This window comes from Lampetra fluviatilis, chromosome 3, assembly GCF_964198595.1.
Source record: "Lampetra fluviatilis chromosome 3, kcLamFluv1.1, whole genome shotgun sequence".
Lineage (NCBI taxonomy): Eukaryota > Metazoa > Chordata > Hyperoartia > Petromyzontiformes > Petromyzontidae > Lampetra > Lampetra fluviatilis.
In genome coordinates this window covers 32,910,425-32,935,108 of record NC_136277.1, presented here as the reverse complement: position 1 = coordinate 32,935,108, position 24,684 = coordinate 32,910,425, and the positions used below count along the sequence as shown (strand labels likewise).

At 53.7% G+C, this 24,684-nt stretch overlaps 1 protein-coding gene across 3 annotated transcripts in view; it reads right to left on the bottom strand.

The window, feature by feature from the left end:
* Positions 1-24,684, bottom strand: part of TMEM266 (transmembrane protein 266) — a 238,300-nt gene that overhangs the window by 54,258 nt on the left and 159,358 nt on the right. For all 3 annotated transcript variants that reach the window (XM_078854911.1, XM_078854913.1, XM_078854914.1), the window contains one exon: positions 1,362-1,477. In XM_078854911.1, the coding sequence (XP_078711037.1) occupies positions 1,362-1,477 (116 nt within the window). The remainder of the gene's footprint in view (positions 1-1,361; positions 1,478-24,684) is intronic.

Sequence of the window (24,684 nt, the reverse complement as noted above, 5' to 3'; positions counted from 1 at the left end):
ATATTTTTTTCCGCCTGAAGACGACCGCTTGTGTTGCGATCGAAACGTCGTGATTTATTTTATTTTATACCTACGTGACTTTACCGAAAGAACCAAAGAGTATGGATTCCTGCAGTCACGAAAGCTGCAAATCAAGATAAATACAATGCAGCAAAAGTTGTCCTAGTTGGTAAACCCAAATACATCGGTCTGTGCCATGACCCACTGCCAGCAGCGAGCCTTCGACACGACACATGGCCTCAAAGTGTTACATATCATGGTACAAGCGCTGTAGTGACATCAATGCTGTCCTTGTGTGCACAGGTGTGTGTGTGCGTATGGGTGTGTGCGTGCGTATGGGTGTGTGTGTGTGTGCGTATGAGTGGGTGTGTGTGTGTGTGCGTATGAGTGGGTGTGTGTGTGAGTGTGTGTGAGTGTGTGTGTGAGTGTGTGTGTGCAAGAGCGCATATCGACGTTCTTCACCTGACTCCTGTGAGCGTGGTCCCAAATTACGGCGCGGCGAGGGCATAAATCTGGAAGCTGTGACCAGCGGCAGAACACGGAGCCATGAAGGATGCAATCGATGTCCCCCCCCCCCACGGACGTTTTGAAATAAAATAAAATAAAAATGCACCTCTTGAAACCGGTGTTGAAGATGTTGGCCAAAACGGAACGGTACGGACGACGCGACCACAACTTACTCAGCGCGCAGCCATCTCTGCTCCTTGCCGTCAACAAAAAAAACACATGCGTTCTCAAGGCGTGCGAGCGTGAGTGAGCGCATTTGTGTGCGCGTGTGAGCGAGCGATGACGCGTGGACGAGTATGAGATAACAATGGATAATATTCAACGCGCTCCTGGGCCTCCCCTAGGTCGACTCAGCCTCAAATGAGTACCTGGGACGGTGTGTAAACATCTCCACTCGGCGGCCGGGCGTGGTGCTGGCCACCCACTCCCTCGTGTGCCGTACCGACCTTCATTGATGTTCGCGAACAGCACTTGCCCCGACAGTCTGTAAAGGCTATACGGGGGATATTTTTCCTTGTGTACACATATCCTAATCATTTCAGACCAGGGCAGTCCTACAACAGATGCCATATTCTCTGTCCGCCCGCTGCAGCAGAGGTGTATGGAATTTCAGCAGGACCTACATCTCTGCATTGTTGATGTAGGTCCTGGTCAAGGTCTACGTTACCATTAATAGGCCAGAGCTCCGCTTTACTATTTGTGCTTTCAATTATTAACGACCTTGATGGTAGGCGGGCCCAGGTAAAGCTGCGTGTCCGGGAGTCAGGGCCAGTTTCTGTCCACCTGTGCGCAAGTGAGCGCGGCACGATGGAGCGTGAACTTGCGTGCGTGTGCGTTGCGCTGGGTCGACTCACCGCCTGCTCCTGGCAGATGTGCGTCAGCCTCTCCACCTCCTCTTCGGCCTGCTGCTTGACGCGCTCGCAGTGCTGCAGGATGAGCTCGTTCTCCTCCTTGATGGGCAGCACGTACGCTGCGCGGGGCGCACCACAGACACGCCCGGGTCGTTAGCGAGCGCGCAGACCGAACGAGCCGGAGCGCGCCACCCCCAGCCCCCCTCCCCCCTCCCCACTCGATCGAGTCGCGAGGCTCAACCTCCGGACGGTGCTCGGATTGACGAGGGACCACCACGCACCACCGACCGTCGTGGGGCAGCGCGGGCAACGTTGTGGGCAGCAGATACAGCAGCCGAGGGGGCAGCGCGGAAAACATTTCCACCGTGGTGCTGCTCGTGGTGGTGGTGGTGGGGCACAGTCCACAACCCACGACCCGGAAGGGTCCTCCTCCAGCAGTGGATTGATATCTTAGGGCCGGGCGTATTTTAAACCAAGCGCTGTCCACGGTGATTACATGAATCGCTGTGGACAGCGATTGAACTCAGGATGTTACGACAATCTGATGCGCCAACTGCTTCATCACCACGACGACCCCCCGTGCATCCGACATCAAGTGTTGTGGCAAATCCTGTGAGAGAACACTCTAATGATCATGAAGGCACACACAGGAGTGGGGGGGGGCAGAATCACACTTGGCTGCCTTTGTCTCCCCAGTGCTGATCGTGATACCACCGTGCCTAGGGGAGGTGCGGGACCAGTTCTGATATCGCTCGCCACCGATCGATCGATGCCTTGGCCAGGAATGGAACTCGAACCGCCTTCTATCGCAGCTGCAGCGCGCTAACCGCAGCGTCAACGCTCCACCACCACATTCGCACACAAAAACAAAGATCCCCCGTCTAGCCTTAATAGATTGCTGCGGCAAGTGCTATTAGCGAAGCAAGCAGAAATGAAGGCCGGTACGGCAAACGAGGGGGTGGGTGGCCAGCACCACGCCCGGCCGCCTTTGTCTCACCCAGTGGCGATGTTTACACACCGCACAAGGTACTCATTTGAGGCTGTGTCGACCTAGGGGAGGCCCAGGACCGGTTCAGATAATCGTCACTGGCGTTGGCCGTGAGCAGGAATGTAAATCGGGCCGCCGAGTTCGTAGCGCAGCACGCTAACCGCTACACGTGCACACGCACGTGCACACGCACGTGCACACGCACGTGCACACGCACGTGCACACGCACGTGCACACGCACGTGCACACGCACGTGCACACGCACGTGCACACGCACGTGCACACGCACGTGCACACGCACGTGCACACGCACGTGCACACGCACGCACACACACACACACGCGTGCGCGCACACACACACACACGCGCGTGCACACACGTGCACACGCGTGTGTGCGCGCGCACAGCCGGCAGTATCCACTCGGGGACAGACCTTTTTAAAACGCTTCTTGGACTGACGTGCAGCCTCATTTCCTTTGCAGCGGCATCCACTCTCCTTCAAATAATAATGCGTGCTGAATTATACAGCCTGGGTTTCCCTGAAGCAGGGGGCGGCGGGGGTGGTGGAAGGCGGTGCTCCCCACACCCCCCCCCCCATTTCAGCAGCCGTGATGAGCTCCCCGGTGGCTCGCTAGCTGGGGTATTGGCTGGCAGTCACGTTTATATCTTGGCTTCTTGCAAACAGCCCGCGCACATTTGTTCGGCGTGGAATTCTGTCCGGGTTTTTTTTCTTCCTCCATAATAATAATAAAAAAAAGCATTTCGTTAAAACCAAGACAATATGTTAAGGGGCTGCGTATATATATACATTGTTGTTGTTGTTAGCCTCGTACAGGTGCCGGTGGTGTAATTCACACTCATCTCTACCGGCAGGGACGAACGTGTTCGCTAGAAAAAGACGCGAGCGTTTGGAATTTTCGGGAGCGGAGAAGCCGATTCGTTCCGTAACTCGACGGGCCCCCGATGGGAGGAGGGTGGGGGGGACGGGGGTTAAGAGGGATGGGGGGGAATAGGTGCCAGGTGACAACTCAGGTGTCGGAATAGGAGCGCGCGGCGATGGTAATTAAAGTAACGCTGCCAATCAGACGACCTTACCCAAACACGCAGGCGCGAGATACTAATTAAGTAAGAGGACATCAATCAATCGACCGAAATTGCACGGGTGAAAGAAAAAAAAAGTCGCTCATTAGCACGAGGCGAATGGAAATTCCGACGTAAATATTTAAAGTGGTAAGCCCGAAAGAAAAAAAAAATCCGTTATGGGAATGACTTCCCCCATGCGTGCGTGGAAAGAGAGAGAGAGAGGGTGCGTGGCTGCTCTGGTCTGGGGGCATTGTTAGTGGAATATTGCTGCACGTGCCGTTTCTTTTCCCACCCTCATTGCCAATGCTGGAACTATTCAGCACTTCCTCCGTACTACGGCAGCAGTCGGAGCAAACAACTATCTCGCCTTGCAACTCCGTGTGAGCTCCTAGCACGGTGGGTTGGTGCGCCGTGGTATCGTGAGAGGTGGAGGCCACTTGGGGAGGCCCTCATCATGGCGGATGATGATGATGATTATGCAACTTGATGGCCAAATGGTTATAGCAATTACCATAATATTTATTTACACGAGCTAAAAGTTTGGATTATCTCCCCTTATTCGACACGTGGCCATTCTCCAGGCACTCTGCTTTCCTAACCCAATTAAAAATGTATATTTGAATAGAAATTGGCCAATACAGTAGGCAGGGGCCCTCCTGAAAATTGAGGTGAGGGCTTCTAGGACGAAGAATGAAATCGGTGTGACCGTTATGGGTGGAGGCGGTGCCCACACTGCACCCAGCCATCCGAATTCGAGTCTCAGCCACGGCTGCTGACGTCTAGTGGCGAGCGATAACCCGCAAAGTTCCGACTTCACCAGCTCATGCTGACCAGCACTCGCGAAGCCTTTGGTCAAATAACGATCGCGACTGGCTCGTCGCCATTGGGTTTGTCCGTCAGCCGGTTTAACAAAGGCATTGTACGTTTCCTGACGATGCAGTTGCCATTGTTGCCACTTCAATGCAAGGACACATGGGACAGACGCAAATGTGGCTTCAGTCACGTTGCTGCACCTGACCCCGCTCTCAGCAGGCGACGGCTGCATTTTTTCTGTCGCCCATTCCTCCAGCGGCGCTGCGGACACGCGCACGCACACACGCACGCGCGTGCGCACACACACACACGCATGCGCACGCACGCACACACACACACACGCAACGATCGGCCGCTTCAGGTGCTCCCGCTGGAGCCATGACACGCACGACTTCATGCGCTGCCCCCAAAACGAGATGTCAGGTCACTGTTGCCCAGCCTCCCGTAGACGTGGCAGAGAGAGAGAGACCCGGGGCATCGATTGTGTCTGCCGCGCCTCCTCCCTATTGCCGTTCCATCCATGTTCCTCATCCCCCCCCCACTCCCCCCACGTCTCCATACCGCTCCGCGCAGACCCCTTTCCATCAATTCCTCCCCACACCTCAACCTCTCCCCTATCCTCTTCCCTCCCTCTTCTTCCCTCCCTCTTCTCTCTCTCTCGTGGATGTCTCTGCTATGAAGAAGGGCCATCATTGTCCGAAATGCCACCTATTTGTTTCCATTGTGTGATGGAAGCATGTTTCCATTTTTTGAGCGGCATTGTATTGGACAGATGTGTTGAGATCGCGGTAATTGTGCTTGCGCGTCACTGCTAATGCAGCAGTAGCAGCAGCATCGTCACAATTATATTTGTTTCATTCTCCGCAGACCGAGGTCGTCGTCGCCTTCGTCCCCACCATCAGCCATGATCAATCCGCTGCTGGACGAAGGCCTCCCAATGAAGTCACCACGCCGAGATTTGCCACGGGCTGACCTCGGCGCCTCTGGGATGGGCAGGAGACGCTCGATCGCGTCACCTTCTGAGCCGCAGCTAAAGGTAAAGGCGCGGGTGCAACGCGAAGGCTTTGGACACTCCTGGGGGAAAGGGGGGCTCTGTATGTGCGCGCGCGTGTGGGTGTGCCACTCGACCCTAATTCACACTGACACACGTTGCGCGGGCGACGTTGGGATCGCAACCAAAATAGCTTCTTGCCCAACGGTACCGGGACCAGCCACGGCGGCTTCTCCTGTCGGAAGTTTTAGCTTCGTTTGACTCTTCATCATCCTCGTCGTCGTCCTCGTCGCTAGCCGACGGGGGGAGGGGGAGGGTGAGGGGGGGAGACGGGACGGGCGGTGCGGGTGCGGCAAAACGCCGCCGTGCGTCCACTCGGACGGCGCCGATTCTTCGGAGGCATTGGGAACGACCATCGCACCGACGATTGCGATTTGATTAAAGCGTTTTGTTTCAATGGGCATTAGTTTATCGCGCGTGGCTCAGTTTCACCGCTTGCTTTGCGAGGAACCCGACGAACCCCTGCGAACTGCACACCACGTGTGACTTGAGCTCGGTTGTCCGTAGAGTCATCCGCACATTTTGTTAAGTTTTACTTTGTGCTGCACACTTGGAAAGGAAATCCATTCGTCATCCCACCACCGGCGGTATTGAGCAAGTGAGTGAAATTCCGCTGCAAAGGCCCATTCCTTCAACGGGACAAACAACACCAACTTCCCATCAAGCACCGCAAGCCTCCCGAACGTTCGTAGCGACCGTGACGACCGCGACGATGATAGTGGTGTTGATGCTGATGATGCTGATGCAGGCAATGAGGTGACACAGTGGCAAGGATTCGAACTCCTCGTGCGCCTCAACGTCGTGAGCTCGGGACACAACATCTGTCCGGTTTTAAAACCCAACCCACGTGAATATGTCCACTCCACCACCTCTTCCCATTGCGCCGTTCGTACCAACCGATGCCCTCGCCACGTAACGCTCACAGCTGCGCGATACCAGAGGGGCCATTCGTAGCATCGATATAAAAAAACACGGCTTTTTTGTTGTTGTTGTTAAACGGTAATGACCCTAAAGAGGCCCATTGTTGCTCCAGACTACATCCCAGTAATCGCCTCCTTGAACAAAAAAAAAACCCCCAGCAGCTAATAAAGCACGATCCTGCTAATGGCGCGGTAATGCCGACTCGTTTCACTCCTGTGCCATTAACGGCGAGTGACTGACAGAGGAATACTTCGCTTGAAAGGCGTCAGATTAGGGGCCTAATTGGGTGTAAAATCGCAACGACTTCGGTCCGCGCTCGCTCGGCGGCGGGATTAGGAAGTGGGGGTGGGTGGGAGGGAGGCGAACATCGCGCGAACGTCGCAATCGCCGCGGCAGAACGATAATCCCCACCGAGCCGAACTCACGACTAGCGGCGGAGTGACGACGTCTGCACCCACCCACCCCCCCGGGCTCCGTTCCGCTACGTAAACAGCGCGCGGCGCTGCCACCACCGCCGTTCGTCAGGCCCCGCGCGTCAAATTAATCAGCGCCAAAAGAACCGGCGGATTCGTGGCAACCCCGAGCCCCCTCTCCCCCTCCTCTCCCACACCCCTACCGATCATTTAATCAAAATACAACCGCGTCGCTCCACGCGCGCATGCAAGAAGGTCGTGGGTTCGACCCCGACCCCGATGCCTGCTGTCATATTTGGAGTTCGTGTGTCTCTCTTCCCCAGGTCGCGTGGATTTTTGTTTAATCCGGATCCTCCGCATTAAAGAATCAAGATTTTTATAAAAAATTGAGAATTTGACTGATATAAAGTTCCACGTCATGATGATGAGCTCACTTGGTTGGGCTATCATTTGTGATGGCTAGGTCGCTTCTGAAAAAGAACCACACAACTCAATGGGCCTTACTTGGTACAAAGAAAAATAGTAGTAGTAGTAGTTTGGGCACGTGTTGTGCGTCGTTCACAGCCAGTGAGCCCGCGAGCCTCACTGCCCGACCCGCTGTGGGGTTGTCCCAGCGGGTCAAGGTGACAACCAGGAGAGAGAAAGAGAGAGCGTTTTGTCAGACGAGGTCAAAGAGGTTGCGAGCAAACGGGAACCTTTCGGAAGGCTGTGGGGAGCGCGCGCCACGGGAACCGATACTTTATCCTGGGCAGGTGCCCCCCCCCCAACCCCACCCATTGCCCCCGACGTCCCCGGCCCACACCAATACCTTTTATTTATCCCAGGCACTGCCACCCCCACTCCCCACTCAAATCTGGGGTGGGTAATGAAAATGAATGTGCCGTGCATTGTTAATGACCGACCAAGCAGGGCCGCGTCATCTTCGGCATGAGTAATGCGGCCGGCAGCGAGAAGGAGCAGCAATCGTCCGTGCTGCTGGTGTCAGCGTGACACCCGCGCACGGACCACAGAGACGCCGTGGTTCTGCAAGGACTCGGGAATTTTAGACTAAGGAGCCGTGCGATGTTTGCATCGATACCAGCGTGTAGACTACACAAGACAGCAGGGTTATTTATTGATGATCAGCCTGCAGATTAAAGTGCCACACAGACTGCATTGCAACCCGAGGATAGGATAGAGCCGCGGGCGGTGGCGTCTACGCTGCTGCACGTGGCCGCCTGTAACCCAGGCCCTGTGGAGGCAGCAGCCAGGGTTGGTGGATCACCGCGCAGATGTTGTGAAACTCCCTTCGCGTAGGCGTCGAGGTGCCCGCAGGAGAAAGCAGTACAGCAAGTGGACCAATCGCCACCACTTTCAGTCTGTACGGGGGCATAGAGCGTCGGCCCCGTCGCGCGCTCGCGGGGTTTTCTCCGCGTGCTCCAGTTTCTTCCCGTGACGTTAGGCCCGACACGTCGGGACCGACGGTTCCAAGCGCAAGCCGACGTCGGCTCAACGTCGGCAAGTTTTACTGGGTTGCTTCGAGCAGGGGAAACACCGTCGGAGTCCGCTGAACGCGATGTGTGTTTGTGGGAATTGTCGTTGTCTGCTGAACGGGGTTGTGTGTTTGGAGGGGGGGGGGGTGAGGTTGTTGTAGGGAGCGGTGGTGTTGCGGTTAGCGCCGCTGCGCTATGAACCCGGCGGCCTGAATGCGATTCCCGCTCACGGCCAACGCCAGTGACGATTAACCGTACCGGTCCTGGGCCTCCCCTAGGTCGACTCAGCCTCAAATGAGTACCTGATGCGGTGTGCGAACATTGCAACTGGGGAAACAAAGGCAGCCGGGCGTGGTGCTGGCCACACACCCCCTCGTGTGCCGTGCCGGCCTTCATAGGTGCTCGCTAACGGCACTTGCCCCAACAGTCTGTTAAGGATACACGGGGGTTCTTTGTCTGTGTTGTTGTCGGGGAATCGCACGCGAGGCTGTGATGAACGCACATTTTGATCGCCTCGGCACCGACAGATGAAGCGTTGTGCGTTTAATTATCGCTTGTGGAATTTATAAAACAAAGGCAGTAATCCAGGTTTTTATTTCCCCAAGGCAACCAAAACATCTGCTGACATTTTATTGGGGAAAAAAAATCGACGCACATATATTTTTAAAAAATGCACACGTAAATGCCTTTTCGAAATAGCCAAATGTAATGGGTGTATTATAACCAATTGGACAATACGTAATTGTATAGTGACGAGTAGTTGGTCATAAAAATAAAAATAAAAACGACCACTATTAATAAAGATGCTAAGTGCTTCTATTTTCATCATGCCAGGTGGGTCTGCGGCCGAGTGAGCGGCTCGCAATAGGAAGGGCATGAGTTCAACTCCTGAGTGGAGTTTGTCTCAGCCCATCATCTCTCTGGGGTCTATAAAGTGCAGCACCACTTTGCGGGGAAGTCACCAATGGTTGTCCCGTATAGAGTTTTGTCCCGTGGAGAGGTTTCCCCCCTCCCTGCCCATAGGAATGTGGAATTCCCACTCCAAGCTCAGGGTTGTAAACTGGATGGGCGCACCAATGCCTCAATGTTCATTTGGGCAGGACATTGCCTGGGCGTGGCAAATCTGGAGGTCGGTATGTCTGGAGGACCCATCCTAGACCACTTCACCAAAATGAACAAAAAATGAAGTGTGATTTGAATACTTATGGTATGGAGGTTACACAAGGCATCTCTTAGCGGATAGTACCAGCGTCTCAGACCCGGTGCTGCTTACCCACTCTATCATTTATAATATCTCAGCAAGATGGGAGCCCCCGTTTTAAAACCATACGTTGGATAAGAATACATTGTTTATGTGTTTCTCTCTTGATCCGGTCGCATTACCTCACGAGCCGAGCCTTGAACGTGATTGTGCTGGATATGGCGATCATTATTTAACCTTACTGTGGCAGATATTACAATCGCACGTGCCCCTGTACCGTTCCCGTTCCGTTGTGATGTGCGCTGAAATAAAAACGGATTGATTGATCACGTGGGTTTCCGTGGATCGACACGCCGCACGAACAGTGGGGAGGGACACTGCGCACAACGGGCACGGAAGGGAGCTGTTCATGTGTTTCCTTTAATCGAGTTGCCATTGACCACAATTCATAGCCAGGAGAGGATTATCGGCATAGAAGAAAATGAATGTGCTGAACCTGGACTTGAACAGGAACAGAGGATCTACATCATGGGACCTCCTTTGCCAGTATCAAAATATGATAATAGGGTTTTCCCCTTTTTTTCTGGAAACAAAACAGGTGTTAAGATGTTAAAACACCAAACTGAAACCTTTTACAAGGAATCATGTCTGCATTAACCACAATACTTGTGGTCAGAATGCAAACAACAAACATACTCTGATAATATATGCATTGTCTTTGAGACTGATTGGTCCACACCAGAGACAGCTTTCTTTTAGTACGCCTTTTGGCGTCCTCTGGTCTGACACCGTTTGAGACGAGGCTCAAAAGAAAGCTGTCTCTGGTGTGGACCAATCAGTTTCAAAGACAATGCATATATTATCAGGATGTTTTTTTTTGCATTCTGACCACAAGTATTGTTGTTAATGCAGACATGATTCCTTGTAAAAGGTTTCAGTTTGGTGTTTTAACATCTTAACACCTTGCCAGAAAAAAAGAGGAAAACCCTATTATCAGGAACCGAGCGGTTTGGAAGTAAAAAAAAAAGGCATGTTCGTGATAGAGGGGCGGAGGGGTGAGGAGGAGAATTCCAGACCTTGGGGGCAACAGCTGGAAAGGAGCCACCATCCCTTAGCTCCGAGTATTGTTTGCGAGTTTCGCCAGAAGGCACTGGTCGCTCGAGTGTGAGAGAGCGCGTGGGGGGCTGGAGCAAGCGCCAGGTGAGAGGTAGCAGAGTGCGCGGAGCCAAGTGGAGAGAGAGATGAGAGGCGCGAGGCCAGAGAGCGAGTGCGATCCCGCGGCTGATCCGGTACTGGATTGTGGGCGAGTCAGCAGAGGGGAGGGGGGGGGAGGTGGCGGCGGCGATCTGGGCACGGGCGCGCGGCGCGAGCGACGCGACCCTCGTTGAACGGGGCGCGGTCCGAGCGACGGTTTAATCCGCTCCGACGACGATGACGACGACGCCGAGGCGGTCGGGAGGCGCTCGCCACCACCCCCCCTGCTCGCCCCTTCCCGCGCGCCGTTTAAGGCGGACCCGGTGGGAGAGGGCACGGTGAGCGGCGGCCGAGAAGGGGCGCAAGCGAGGGAGGGATCCGGGCAGAAGAGACGCCAAGCACAGCGCACGATCAATGGGACCAGACATCTGCCGTCAGCCTTCTATTTGAAGCTCAGCGGCGGGGCGCTGAGGAATTGTTGTTGGGATTGGTGTTAGGTGGGAGGGCGAAGCAGGAGAGCCCGGAAAATATCAGGCAGGCTCCCCGGGGGAGCGAGCGAGCGGATACAATCGCGCTGGCAGGACGCATGTTCTTCTGTCAGAGGCATTGGCCACGGATAACAGCCGCGCTAACGGCCACAGCAACCCCCCCCCCCCTTTCATCCGGAACCACCCGGGCCTCATTAGCTACGCCGTGTTCCTCTCGTTTTCCACCGCCGGCACCGCCGTCGCCACCGCCCCGCCTCTCCCTCCGGCGTTTACCCAGCGAACGCGGTTGCCATGAATATTGATCAGAGGGAGAGCCTGCGATGAGGGCTTCCGTCCATGCCCAGAGGAAGGGGGGTGCGTGCGGCGATGGACGCCCCCGCATCGGGCCGCAATTTGAGGGATCAGAGCGCGTGGCCCCGCGACCACGGGGATGTGATTAGGTCGCGACCTCCGAGGTCGCCCGCCGAGACCAAACGCTGCCGTGGAGAGGTCTCGAGACGACGCCGCCGCCGCCGCAGCCGCAGCAGCAGCAGCCGCACGCCGCCTCCCTCTGCACCCTCAATCCCTCGATGCCACTCCGTAAACGCGTCTCTCGCTGTGTGCTCGTCACCAAACAAAGCGCACACTCGGGTGCGCGCTCGCTCGCTCGCCAACAGAACAGGTTTTGGTTGGTTTTGGTGGAATTGTAACTGTTAAAAAACAATTATGATATGATACGCCATGTTATATGAGGTATTTGGCAAAAAAAAATCCTTCTCTGAGATTTACAATTGTAAGTTTGACTGAACACTTTTCTGTAGCACGGCGACTGAGAAAGTGCAAATCCCCCGCCCGTGCTGCGTTGTTTAAAACGATCACTTGTAGAGATGTCAGAAGTAGTTCGACGGTACCTGCCTCGACAGGCCGTCCTCCAAGACGGGAGCGGCGCACAGACATTCTGGCGCGTGGCGTGAAGCTGACGAGATCAAGAAAGCATCGCCATCGTAAATGCTGTGAGACCTCAGCAGCGGGCGAGGCTCCAGCCGCCGGCGCTTGAGTCGACCCACGTCGGTGGCACGGCAGCAGAAGGCGAGCCGCGCTCGTCATCAGACAGTCGCGAGGTCAAATCCCAGTCGACGATCAACTGGCGAAGGTTGATCACTGTCCGATGGAAAAAACTCGCCCCTTGGCATAGCAATGTGGAACTTTCCACTGCTGGCTCGAGGCTGTGGACAGGGAGCCGAGGGCTGACCCCCCCCCCACCCCAGGCTCAGCTGAGCCGGGGAAAACAGCGTACACTTTTTTCCCACTCTTCTGGGTTTAATACCGAGGGGGGCTGCAGGTGATAAACGCACGGAGCCGTTGACAGCGCGGCGGCGCTAATGCACCCGGGGTGGTAATTGTGGTTAACCTCGCTCCGTGGGCACGACGCGGTGAGTGGGGGCTGTTCGGCGTGGCAAGGGTTGGGGGGGGGGGTGCGCGGGGGTGGGGGGGAGCTGCAGTGAACCGGAGGGCCGCATCGTCCGGTCTCCTTCGCAGAGAGAGACGGCGTCGCCACTCACGTTTCGCCGCTTAAAAGCGAACAGAATTTATATTCGCGGCCAGGCATCAAGAATGCCCGTGGCAGCAGAAGGGGGGCCCGCGTCACTCTCCTCTCCGCAGGCGGCGATGGAAGTCACGTGGGATCAGCGCTCTGCTCTGCGACTCGGCCTTCATGTCCTCCCCTTGTGGACCCGGTAAAAGGGGGGCTGCCTTTTATCGTGTTCCTTTTGTGTTTGTGTGTGCGCGTCCACTCGCGCTTGCTGACATCTTGATGGGGTTTTTTTATTTGTTTGTTTCTCAAAAGATTGCTGAACGTGCAGTTTCCGCTCCCTTTTATGTCCACGTTTGTTCTTCTTTGAGAAGGTTAACGGAAAGTCGCCGTTTTTTTTTCTTCTTCTCCGTACAAGACGGTTCACGTGACAAAAAAAGACTTTAGGTGCAAAAGTTATTTACGGTATTTTGTGTGTGTGCGTTAAGGACATGAAGGACGCTACTGGGCAGTTGGAGGCAGACGCACTCCAGCAACAACGGAGGGCGGAGGAGCGACGCTCACAACAACGAGCGGAGTGCCGGGTGGCTGAAACACAGCACGTTGATACAGTAGGGGGGGGGCACAGGCGGTGCATCGGCCAGTCATCTCGGTCATTCAACCCATGGCACTTCGGTCTGTCTTGTGACCTCCTGCCCGTGTTCGACACTGCACGTGGCCTTAAAGTGCACTTAGCCTGGCACACGCGCCTTAGTGACGTCAGCGCCACTTAGGGGCGAGTGGCGGTTGTTGTTGTGCGTTAATTTATGTACAAACCGAGTTGTTCACTGAGTTGCGAGCCGGAGAAACGATTAGTGGCTTGGAAATATTCAAAGTGTGAACACGGAGACCGTGAAAATGAATGAAATACCGAGCAATGTGACTCAAAAGGCAGAGTCTGGATTGCACACGGCCAGGGCAAAATGAACCACGGTACCGCCTGCAATACCAGAGACTCTTAGCAGACTCGATTGTGAGAACAAAGCCCACCTCGCGTTATCAAGCACCGATTGTCATCCCCGAAATACAACACGACGCAATACGCAGTATCGGCCAACCGGCATGAAAAGTATACAAAATCTGGATATGCGGAAATCGAAAAAAAGAGAGTTATATAATAATGAAGGTGTGTTCGCGGTGGCCTATCTGTCGAGTGTGCAGGCGGTGTAACTGCACCGAGCCCCGTGCGTCGGAAGGGCCCAGGTGCCAGGGTATGAAGAGCGTCAAGGGTGGAATTTGCACACCAGGGCCCATGCCATCCACGCTACGCCACTGCGTGTTAGTAACGAAAAATTAATGTCCATTGTTGGAGAACCCACGCCGCTAGAAAGTGGTTAACCCTTACACCCATTACTGTCAAGTACAAAGGCCTCATCTGCTGAGGGATGTTTTGCCCTGCGGTTATATTTCAATCTATGCAATTATTACAAAACCAGATAAGAACGTAGACGGTATACGCTGCTATGCATGGCCACAAACAAATACATTTGTGGCCATGGTTCCCCCGAAGCGCTCGCAGTAAACAACCCGAGCCTTGAGACCGTGCCACGACTTGCCACTTCGGGTTGCCACCACGGTGGAGAGATGTTAACTACCTCACTTGGTATACAGGGTGTCGTGGTTTCGATCCCGACCCTGAGGCCTGTATATTTTGGGTTTGCGTGTTCTCGCCGTGTTCACGTGGATTCTTCTCCGGGCCCTCCGGCTTTCCACCCAGATTTGACAATCAACGCGCGTTTAGAGTATTTGGCGACTGCACATTTCCACGTGATAAGCCACTTCATTGCGCTGACATTTGTGGCCAAATAGTTTCTGAAAAGAGCTACGTAGCTCAGTGGGCCTTTCCTGGTAAAAATAGAAATAGTTCATCGTTTTTTTCGAATTCATCGTTTAAAAAAGAAAACCACGGCATGCCATGGGAAGAGGAATCTCTCTCTCTATCGGAAGAGGTGAGAACAGGTTGCAGATACATCGTCTCGCGTGGCGAAGTCGTATTATTATTATCATCATCATGATCATTACGCACCCGACAAAAACCAGCACTATTAATGCCCGGTTAAGACTTACGCATTAAACCAGGACGACCAACTCATAATTCTGGGAAAACCAGGACAGGTGGCAACTCCTGGGTGCCACACGCGCAGAGCCCACTGCCTCCTTCTCCTCCGCGTTGTCCCACCGCTCGCCGGCTCCCCGCACAACGGCCACGACAGCTTCTCGCCCCGACGTGGGAGTCCTCATTTATTTATTTTCAAATCAAAGTCATCCGCAATCCTCCCTGGAAATTAATTTAATTAGAGGTTGGCTTTGTACTTGGCTTTTCTTTTTTAACGGTCTTCTATTGTCGCCCGCAGCGTCTGCTGTCGCCAACTCGTATTGCGGCCGCGCGCGGTACCGCTTCCCTCCGAATCCAGGAACGGTGGGGGAGGGGTTCGAGGTGACCGGGGGGGGCGGGGAGGGGCGTAAAATTCCCGCAAAACCCTCAGCTCGGTCACCTGAACCGCGTCGCGTTCAGCAGGTGGCGAGGCTTATTAATAACCGCACGCGCGGGCGATCGTGCGGCGAGGAGTTGTGGGGGTGGGCGGTGGAGGAGGTGGGGGTGGAGGCGCAGGGTAGAGGTGGGGGGTTCTTGGCTGGTGCCTGGGCCCACCGCAGAATCAGCAACAGCGCGCGCACGCGACCCGCGCCGGCGGCCAGATCGCCGAGGGAGAGAGACTGTCGCCGTTCTGCCAAAAGTGCTCTCCAGGAAATTCGAGACAAAAGGGCGAGCCCGCGATGTAAACGCTCTTAACTAAAAAAAATATTTTTTTTGTGTGTGTTCACATTTCGCCGGCCGCCGTGATATTACGGGGAAAACCTTGAAGGCCCCTTTCAGCGGAGAGAGAGGCTGCCCTCGGAGCCATGATTTACGGGCGCTGGTTTATTCCTTCACATTTCTCTCTCGAGTGCAATGAAATTAAAATAATGATTAGGTTTCAGAATGATCACGATTTTGCGAGGATATTACATCTGCAATGTTTTTTTGTTCGGTTTGCACGGCACTGCATCACGAGCGAACGCAATTACGCAACGTACAATGCGCCGTCGAACTACACGCTCTGTCAGTAGCAAAACGAGCCATTAATCATGTATGTGATTATTAAATACCAAAGTAATAGCCAATAGGAAGGGAACTAAATGTATGATGGAATTAGAAGTCCCCTACATTAGTTATGTTGCTCGCAGCGTTCGTGCGATTCGGCGCGGAAGCCCGGAGCTTGCACGGAGCTAAAAGTGGACCAGATAAAAAAACTAAGAAGGTGACAGCATGGTTCGTAATAACGAGCAGGTTGCTCACGGAGAATACTGGGTGATTCAGTGGGCAGGCCCGAGCAGGCCCACGACACAATGCCGTAGCCTCCATACACGATGCAAACGTGGCATCAGCCGCAGTGTTTCGCGCTGGCGAGTGAAATCTGAAATTGGTCCCGCGACTACCATCTCTCTTTCTCTGGCGCGGTGAAGCACGGCCCAGCAACCTTTGTGACTGCCACGGGGTGGGGAGGTCTCCAGTCGACAGTGGATAGCAAAAGGGATATATATATGAACATTAGTCTGCTGTTTATTGTTACGTACAAAAGACAAACGTCTTTCAGACATTCACACGGGCGCACGCGTGCCACCTCAATGGGCACCTGCCACGGATACGTCATAGCCAAGGCCCACAAGCCCTGAGGGCTGCAATGCATTCTGCCGTCGCAGCACGAGGCACGCCGCAGCGAGACCGGGCACACGCGCACGGGGTGATGTGTGAGCGGGCTGCATCGTGCGGCCGACGTATGGTCTATATGCACATTGGGGTTTGTATTACGTAGAGGAACAAGTCGCATTGTGCTAGCCCATGCTAACGAAGCTGGACTGGGGTGACGGTGGTGAGTTGGGTGGGTGGGTGAAGGGGGTAGCGAGAGAAGATGAGATTGGCCCCGTATCGTCTAATCGTCCTGTACGCGTGTGCACGAGCTGGCGAGCGAGCGGGCGGGCGGGCGGGCGAGCGCCACGTCCGATTAAAATGCACCACGCGACCACAGCGACAGGACCCTCCATTACACGCGGGCGGGGAGAGAGACGAGGAGGGGTGGGGTGGAGGGGGCAACGGCTCGGCTCAGATGCACGAGATGGCTCTCCGTGTTTGTCTGATGCTGGGGGTGGAGGGTGGCTTGTGCTGGCTGGGTGTGGTGGGGTATGGAGCGCGCGGAGAGACAGAGAGTGAGGGTGGATGAGGTGGAGAGGGGCTAGGAGGGGAGCGTTAGCGGGGCGGGGAGTCGGCATGGGTGGATGGGGGGTGTGGTGGTGGTGAAGACGGGGGGGTAAAGAGGTGCAGAGGTGTGGTGGTGGAGGAAGGGGACGAGGGGGGGGAGGAGGAGGAGACATCGGTAACCGTAACAGCACAAATTGCACGGCTGGGATTACAGGGGATTGGTGCCGGGATTAGGGTGCAGGCGAGCGAGGCACCCCGCTCCTCCTCCCGCTCCGCCCGCCCCACCATCTCTGATCCCGAACACGGATTACGCTCCAGCGACTGTGGGGGGACACCCCCAAGAAGCACGCGGCCCGCACGCGGCCCGCACGGTCCGCGCTCCTCAATGGGCTCGCGGCCGCGACCATTCGCGGGCGTGCCAACCGCGGGGGAGACGGGCGGACGCGGGGGGGGGGCGCGTTTATTGCTTCCCCTCTCTCCAAACGCCCCTCCCCCCACCACCCGAACAGTTTTACGTGAAAAAGAAACACTCGAGCAGCGCAGAGATGTCGTTCTTCGTGCCCCGCAGCTGCACGAAACGTATTTAACGATACGCTTTTGTTGAGATTATATTTTGTGTTACGTGTGATTTGGCGGGGGGGGGGGGGGCACGCACTCACGCGTGCGGCCTTGTTCTTTATTTTATAATTGTCTGCACCAAGATTGCTGGCGGTGGAGCGGTGGCGCAGTGGTTAGCGCAATACGCGATGAACCCCAGCGAGCCGAGATTGGGTCGAGTCATAACCCCGAACCGGTTCCTGGGCCACCGCCTCTTCACCAACCGGCATTGACCAGCACGGTGAAGTATGGCGAATCAACGGCCATGAACGCCACAGGGCAAGGAGAAGCTTTCAGTCAGACGTGGACGGGCAAGAGGCTGTAAATTGTTATTTTCTATTATCCTTTCATCATTATGATTGTTGTCGTTGCCACGTTATTTTACCACTGCTATAAATTGAGAGGAGAAATGATTACCCTGTCCCCAAATGCTTATGGATTATTGGGCTGAATCTTCGTTTCATTATGACCCGTGTTTATGTGGGATGAATGATTTTCACGAAATAGCCACTGCCAAATACATGAGCCGTGAAGTATGCATGTTCGGTTATGAACCGATGTTTGTCAATGACGATGCTGAAGTGTGTTTGACCCTGAAATGTTTAATGTCTGCAAATTATACAGTTTCAAGAAGAAGCTTAAAAAAGCAACCATGTCAAGGACGACACTTTCAAGGTCGTGGACAATTTCTCGAGAGGAGCGAGTTGTTTGGTGCCACTTATTGTCCACAACAAAAGCCGCAGTCGCAACGAGGGCGACGGGACGTGCGATATCGGTCATCACGGACGTGCAATTTAGCTCGCGTGGCATTTGTCGCGGTGTTCTTACATCGCAGGAGCTACGATCGCTACGACGGAAGGCGCTGCCGTGTCCCACGGACACACTCCTGGCGTGGAGTTTCGCCGAACGACGGCACGGGGTCGTCAGCGTCACAACTGCCAAGCAGGCAGCTCGTATTCTCCGTTTTAATATGCCGCCCGCAGCAATGACCAGGGCGGCCTGCACGGTTCGCACCGGGGGGAACCTCTGCCACAAAGGGTGAACGCGCTCACGCTGGGACGTGTACACCGCCACGCGATGCGTTTCGTGAAACATTTTTTTTTTTAATGTGTTGCTATCATCCCGCAAGGAAGACCTGCCTCCTCACTTTGTATTTCTGTCTCGCGATTTTATACTTTTAAACGTTACGCACCACCAGATTAGCATCGTTTTTTTCTGCGCTGTGCTTAGTTTGCTGTATTTCTCCCCCACCTCCGATTAGAACGGTTGGCTGCGTACGCTTAGAAATAAGTTCAACGTAAACACATACACAAAAAGGATTGTTCTTTCACAAGCAGTAAAATATTTCTTCAAATTAGCTGGAACTGGCGACGCAGTAGTTTATGCACAATGCTATGAAACTGGCAACCTAAGTTCGATCCCTGGCCACGGCTAACAAATGGCGAGTGCCATCTGAACCGGTGCTGGACACGCGGCCTCTTACCAACCAGCGCTAACGAGTGAGGGTGAAGGATGGTCAAACAGCTCCTATGATGGGCACAGCGGTGGGATGCCTTCACCCGTGCAAATTCCACCAATCAGCACAGATGGCTATGTGCGGTGCCAAAGAAGTTCAACATACATACACACACATACGTGTGATGGGAAAGAAACTCCCACAATGCTTTGCACGCCCTCTGTTGCCACGTAGGTGGATGCTAACTCCCACTCCCTATCCACCGCTGTCTTTAAAGGGATTACAGTGCGGCTTGTTGATATTTTCTGGATTCTTCACAGTGACGCTTTGCAGCCTATATATTTAACATTCGGACATATTATTACATAGTTTGTCTCCATTACATTCAAAGCATCCTCCTCTTCGCGGAAAATAGGAGGGGCGGGGGGGGGGCAAGGAAATTGCGCACTGAGATGGAAAGAGCGGAAGGGATGTCAGCTCGCAACCGCACTGCTTCGTCTTCATCACAGCCAGCACTTCATTTCAGGCGCCGGCAACGTTCTTTCGTTTTATTTTTTTTTGTCCTCCCCTTGCGTCGCGCGCGTGAAAGTAGACGCGGCCCATAACCTCCGCTGCTAATTTATTTACGAGGCTCTGCAGGCTACTGGCGTGGACATTCCACCGCTCACCCCCCCCCACGCGCCACACACCACCGTTGCCCCCAGAGCCGCGAATCCGTGTTGCGTCTCTCTCTCTTTCTCACGTGGCGTCATGTCACGTTTAGATACTTCACCACTTCTGTGCCCGTCTCGAATTGTTTAGGGGAGCACGGCAAGTAGTTCGTCAGACCCACCGTTACTTTTGCGTGACTTTTATCCGTGCAAACAAAACAAAAAATCGACAAATGCCGTTGATCCCGGATGACGCTGCACCACCTTTTCCGGTGTGTGCGTAGGTCGACTCGGCCTCAAATGAGCGACTGGTGCGGCGTGTAAACATCGCCACTAGGGAGACAAAGGTGGCCGGGGTGTGGTGCTGGCCACCCACCCACCCTCTCGTGTGCCGTTCACAGCCTTCATAGATGCTCATCGCTAACCGCACTTGCTCCTACCCTCTGTGAAGGCTACACAGGGGATCTTTGGGGAGCGGCGGTGTTGTGGTTAGCGCGCTGTGCTACGAACCCGGTGAGCCGAGTTCGATTCCCGCTCGATCCCAGCAGAGAATGGAAGCTAAGCGGGGTTGAGCCTGGATTGTGCATAGATGGGAAACCAAAACCATACTTAAATCAGGTGCTGTATCCTTCTGGGGGGGGGGGGGGTGCTACGTTATCAGCAGAGGCCAGTGCATGCAATTGCAATGTTATACGGTACTATGCTCCAACGGCTTTGCTGCCCATCTTCACTAACCAGCACTGGACCAGCATGGTGAAGTATGGTCAACCAACCCCCAACACCCACATAGCTCGACTAGGCCCTCATCCAGCAGTGAATTGAAAATAGGGGTTCTGTGTGTGCGTACGCACGTGCGCAACAACAACACACACCCAGCCGTTCCCAAAACCCAGCTGTAAATGAAATGTTTAAAATCAAGACATCCAACATTCTCCCGTGGCAGCCTATTATTATTGTTATTCCACAGCGAGGGCAGCATATACATCATTCGTGACAGCAACAACAAAAAACAAGCAGATGATATTTTCGCAAACCCCGTTCGAAATGTGTCTATCTGCGAGAATGATAATCGTCAGCACGGGTTTTTTTGGGCTCCAACGGAGGGACACGCGATGGGTTCTCCTCGCGCGAAGTTTACCGTGGCAGCCGCTTCTGCAAACTGGGCCGCAAAAATAAATGACACCCGCGGACAAGTGGCACGGCAACGCTTATCTGCCTCGGGCAACCTCGTCACGACACGTCGAACACGAGTCGAGATATCTCTCGACTTATCCTCGGGTGTTCCAGACAATTCTGATGTTTATTTTTTGCCCCCCCCCCCCCCAACCGCAGTATTGATTAATATTCAATAAGATGCTCAAGGTAGTTTGTACAAAAAAAGTAAGATTAAAAATGCAAATGAAAACGGGGCACATCACAGGGTTAAGGGCTGTTTAATTCAAGCGTAGGTCTTTGGGAGCATAAACTATTAATAGAGCCAAGCCTGTTCGTGCCTTTGACATTTACAGAGAATGTCAGGCTGTCGCAGCATGGACAGAGTGGGCACTCATGTCGCCTGCTGCCGACAGCCCCCCCCCAACCCCCCACCCACCGCACCCCCAAAAAAATCCGCTGCGTTGCCCCCCGTACCCCCCTCCCCTCCCCACGACTCTGCCTCCCCTCCCCCTCGAGTTTCGCGCAGCCCGAGAATCCTCGCAAAGTGTCTCCTCCTGGAGGGCAGTGACGAGCGATGACGAGCGGTGAGGTGGCACGGTGACGTTGTCGAGTCCGAGTTCTCCACCGATAAGTCGACGTCAATGCTGCTCAGGCTGTTGACGAAGCGTGTGAATACACCACAGTGGGCTCGGTTGTACTGTAATGTAGCAGGTAGTTGCGTATATTTAATGTAGTTAGATATTTTTTTAAAAAGCCTCAACATTCGTCAATAGAAGTGAGGCCTACAAAGTCAAAGTATATAATAGGTGATGTTTTGGTTAATGTCCCATCTTCATAGCACATGAGTTTGCTATGAAGTACATGAGTTTGCTATGAAGAAGGCCCATTTGAAGGACCATTGCCCAAAATGTGACCCATTATATAATTTTTCTCTCTGAAAGCCACAGTGCTATTGATGAATGCGTTTAGTTGTTTTCTTTTATATTTGTGCTTGTGCACCACTGCCAATGCGGTGTCACCAAACAATATGCGTAACACACAACGCAGTGCAACTTTTATTTTACATCGCAGCAAGAAAGAGAGAGAGGGAGAGAAATCCGAAACTCAACGTGGAAACAAACGGATCTTAAGTCATGACCTGAACCAGGGCAGAGTTCCAAATCCACGAAAGCTGAAAGAGGAATCCCCGACAGAATAATAGCGAGGAGTTGCAGTGTGCAGTGGAACTCACTCTTGCTCGTGATGAAATGACGGCCGACACTTTGACCATCGCGTCTGCGATCTACCCAAGAAGCCACCAGGAGTCATTCGCCAGTGGGACCCCAACCTCCCCCCCCCCCAACTCCCAGCCACCGTGCGGCCCACGCGAGGTAGAAGTCGCGCTTGGCCGTGGCCAGATCGCCGATGGCGCGAGTGGGCAACTCTCCGCGCTGTCAAGTGAGTCAAATCTTTGTTTGCGACCTTGTAAGATTACAAGTCTCTTCTTCGAGGGGGACCGAGGATGCAGACAATTTTTCATTAAATTATACGAGACATACTCTTAGGTTTTTTCGGTAAAGTCACGTAGGTAAAAAATAAAATTAAAATTAATAAAAGTCAAATTAATTGTAAAAACAATTTTTACCTACGTGACTTTACCGAAAAAACCTAAGAGTATGAAATCCTTGCAGTCACGAAAGCTTCAAATCTAGAATTATACGAGACAGCCGTTAGGCATAATAATAATGTGAAATTGTGTCCCCTTTGCTAATCCACCGCTGGAGAAAGTGTCTCCTCCCTATATCATGTTGGTCACGGGTGCTGTTTCACCATACTTCACCAAACTGGTGAGTGCGGGTTGGTGACGGGTGTTTTACAGCTCGGGACTTGCTCAGATGTCGCTCGCCACTGACCCTTAGCCGTGGCCGTGAATCAAACTCAAGTGGCCGGCTCCACGATGCAGGGCGTGCTGAACTGCGCCACCGCTCCACCCCCAATAACCATATGGCTGTTATTCACTTTAATTTGAAAACGATTTCAAAACTATTCAAAGGAGGAAAAGATGAGACCAGCAGCTGCAGTTCAATGGAGAACAGCGGTTGCCTACGAATATGAATGACCCCGCAATGCTCAATCATAACATCATAATACCAGCGAACAACAACAATTGGCATCTTCTCTAGCGCAGTCGCGTGGCAAGCCGTTTCACGAGGGCCCCGTGCAAACGACTGAAACGTCAGACGACGGTTGTTGGTCCGCTGCCGTGAGAATGTGGCGGAGCAGCGTCACTCGAGGTTCGTGAACGGGGGTGGGGGTCGGGGTTCGGGGTGAATCCTTGGAGTGAGCTTCCCTATCGACAGCAGCGTCTCGGTGGCTCATGAACGGTGACTCGTGAACGGTAGCAGTGTCTGGGTGGCCCGTGAGCGCCTGTGACAGGAGGCCGTTCCGGTCACGTGTGCCTGCTATGGCGAACACAGACGGTCGCCCGATCGCGCGACGCTTTCTGATGCGCTTCTGCGGCCGTCTGGAACGCTCTTCCTTCCGATATTAGAAAGCCACTGGGAGATATGCACTTGCAAATAATCAGCTAGATACATACGGTGCGAAAGAAGTTCAATATACATACACACATAGACTCACACAGAGACCCATAGTTTCTTGTCCTTCCCCCCATCTCCGATTAGCACGGATGGCTACGTACGGTGCGAAAGAAGTTCAACGTGCCTGCGTACAAACACCGACTTGGTCTCGGGAATGCGCGCGGGTGCCGTGCGCGGGGGCATAGAGCCGCTCGCCTTGCAGTCGCCTCGACCCCATGTTTTAATTTAATTAGAAAAATAAGTGTAAATGTTACGAAGAAATCGTGCCACGTTACATTAAAACACCAAGAAATGGATTACATTTGCATTGTACGTGGAAGATTTTTCGACGACCAATGTTACGTTCATGATTCGTTTATTTTGACTGATTTTCAACATTCCTCCTCCTCCGGTTTCACTAATAAATCAAATCAATGTGTATATTTGGCCATGACGTGGAGGGTTATACTTAAAAAATGGCATACCTACACAAATATCTAACCCAAAAGACACTGATTATGAATTGGATTACATTTTATCACCTTTTGAACTCCAAGTAGTCAGTTCTCAGATGATTATTACTTTGAATGGAGTCACTCTCCCGGCACTGCTTGTGGTCACCCTTCTCCAACCCCTCGCTTCTCCTCCATCTCCCTGCTCCGCGCGCTATCTCGTGGTCGGCACTTAACTCACCGCTGCACGTTCTCCTTCAAGGTCAAGGCCCGTCGTAGGAATACAAATAGAGCCGGTGGCATCCGCGAGCCAAGCGTGCGCTGGCGAGATGTTAACTACCTCGCCTGGTATACAGGAGGTCGTGGGTTCGATCTCGACCCTGACGCCTGCTGCTGTATATTTGGAGTTTGCGTGTCTCTCTCCCTCTCATCATCATTACGGTGGCTAGGAGATGTTAACTACCTCGCCTGGTATACAGGAGGTCGTGGGTTCGATCCCGACCCTGACGCCTGCTGCTGTATATTTGGAGTTTGCATGTCTCTGTCCCTGTGGTCACGTGGATTTCTCTCCGCGCCCTCTTTTTACCCCCTCCACATTTAGAATCAACTTCACGCGTTTAGAGCATTTGGCTGCTATAAATTTCCACGTGGTACGCCACTTCATGGGGCTATCATTTGTGGCGAGGTCGTTTCTGAAAAAGAGCTACATAATAGCTCAGTGGGCCTTACCTGGGAAAATAAAAATAAATTGTTTTAATAGTTTAAAAAGGATCGCTGGCAAAAATGACGCGGTATTGTTCACACAGCAGGCGGTGGAGGGAGGGGGGGCGATGTTGTTCTCGCGTCGGCTAACGGGCGACGATTTCCGTACCGACCAAAAAAAAATAAAAAACACGCCGGCTCCGATGAGCTCCGACAAATCCACCGCCTTTGTGACGAGAGCCGCCCGGAGACGTGGGCTGGGCCGCGTCGGCCACTGGGAGGTGACACGTGGCGCAGCCGCGCCGAGAGGCGACGCGCCTCCAACAGACAGAAGCGGTGTGGGGGG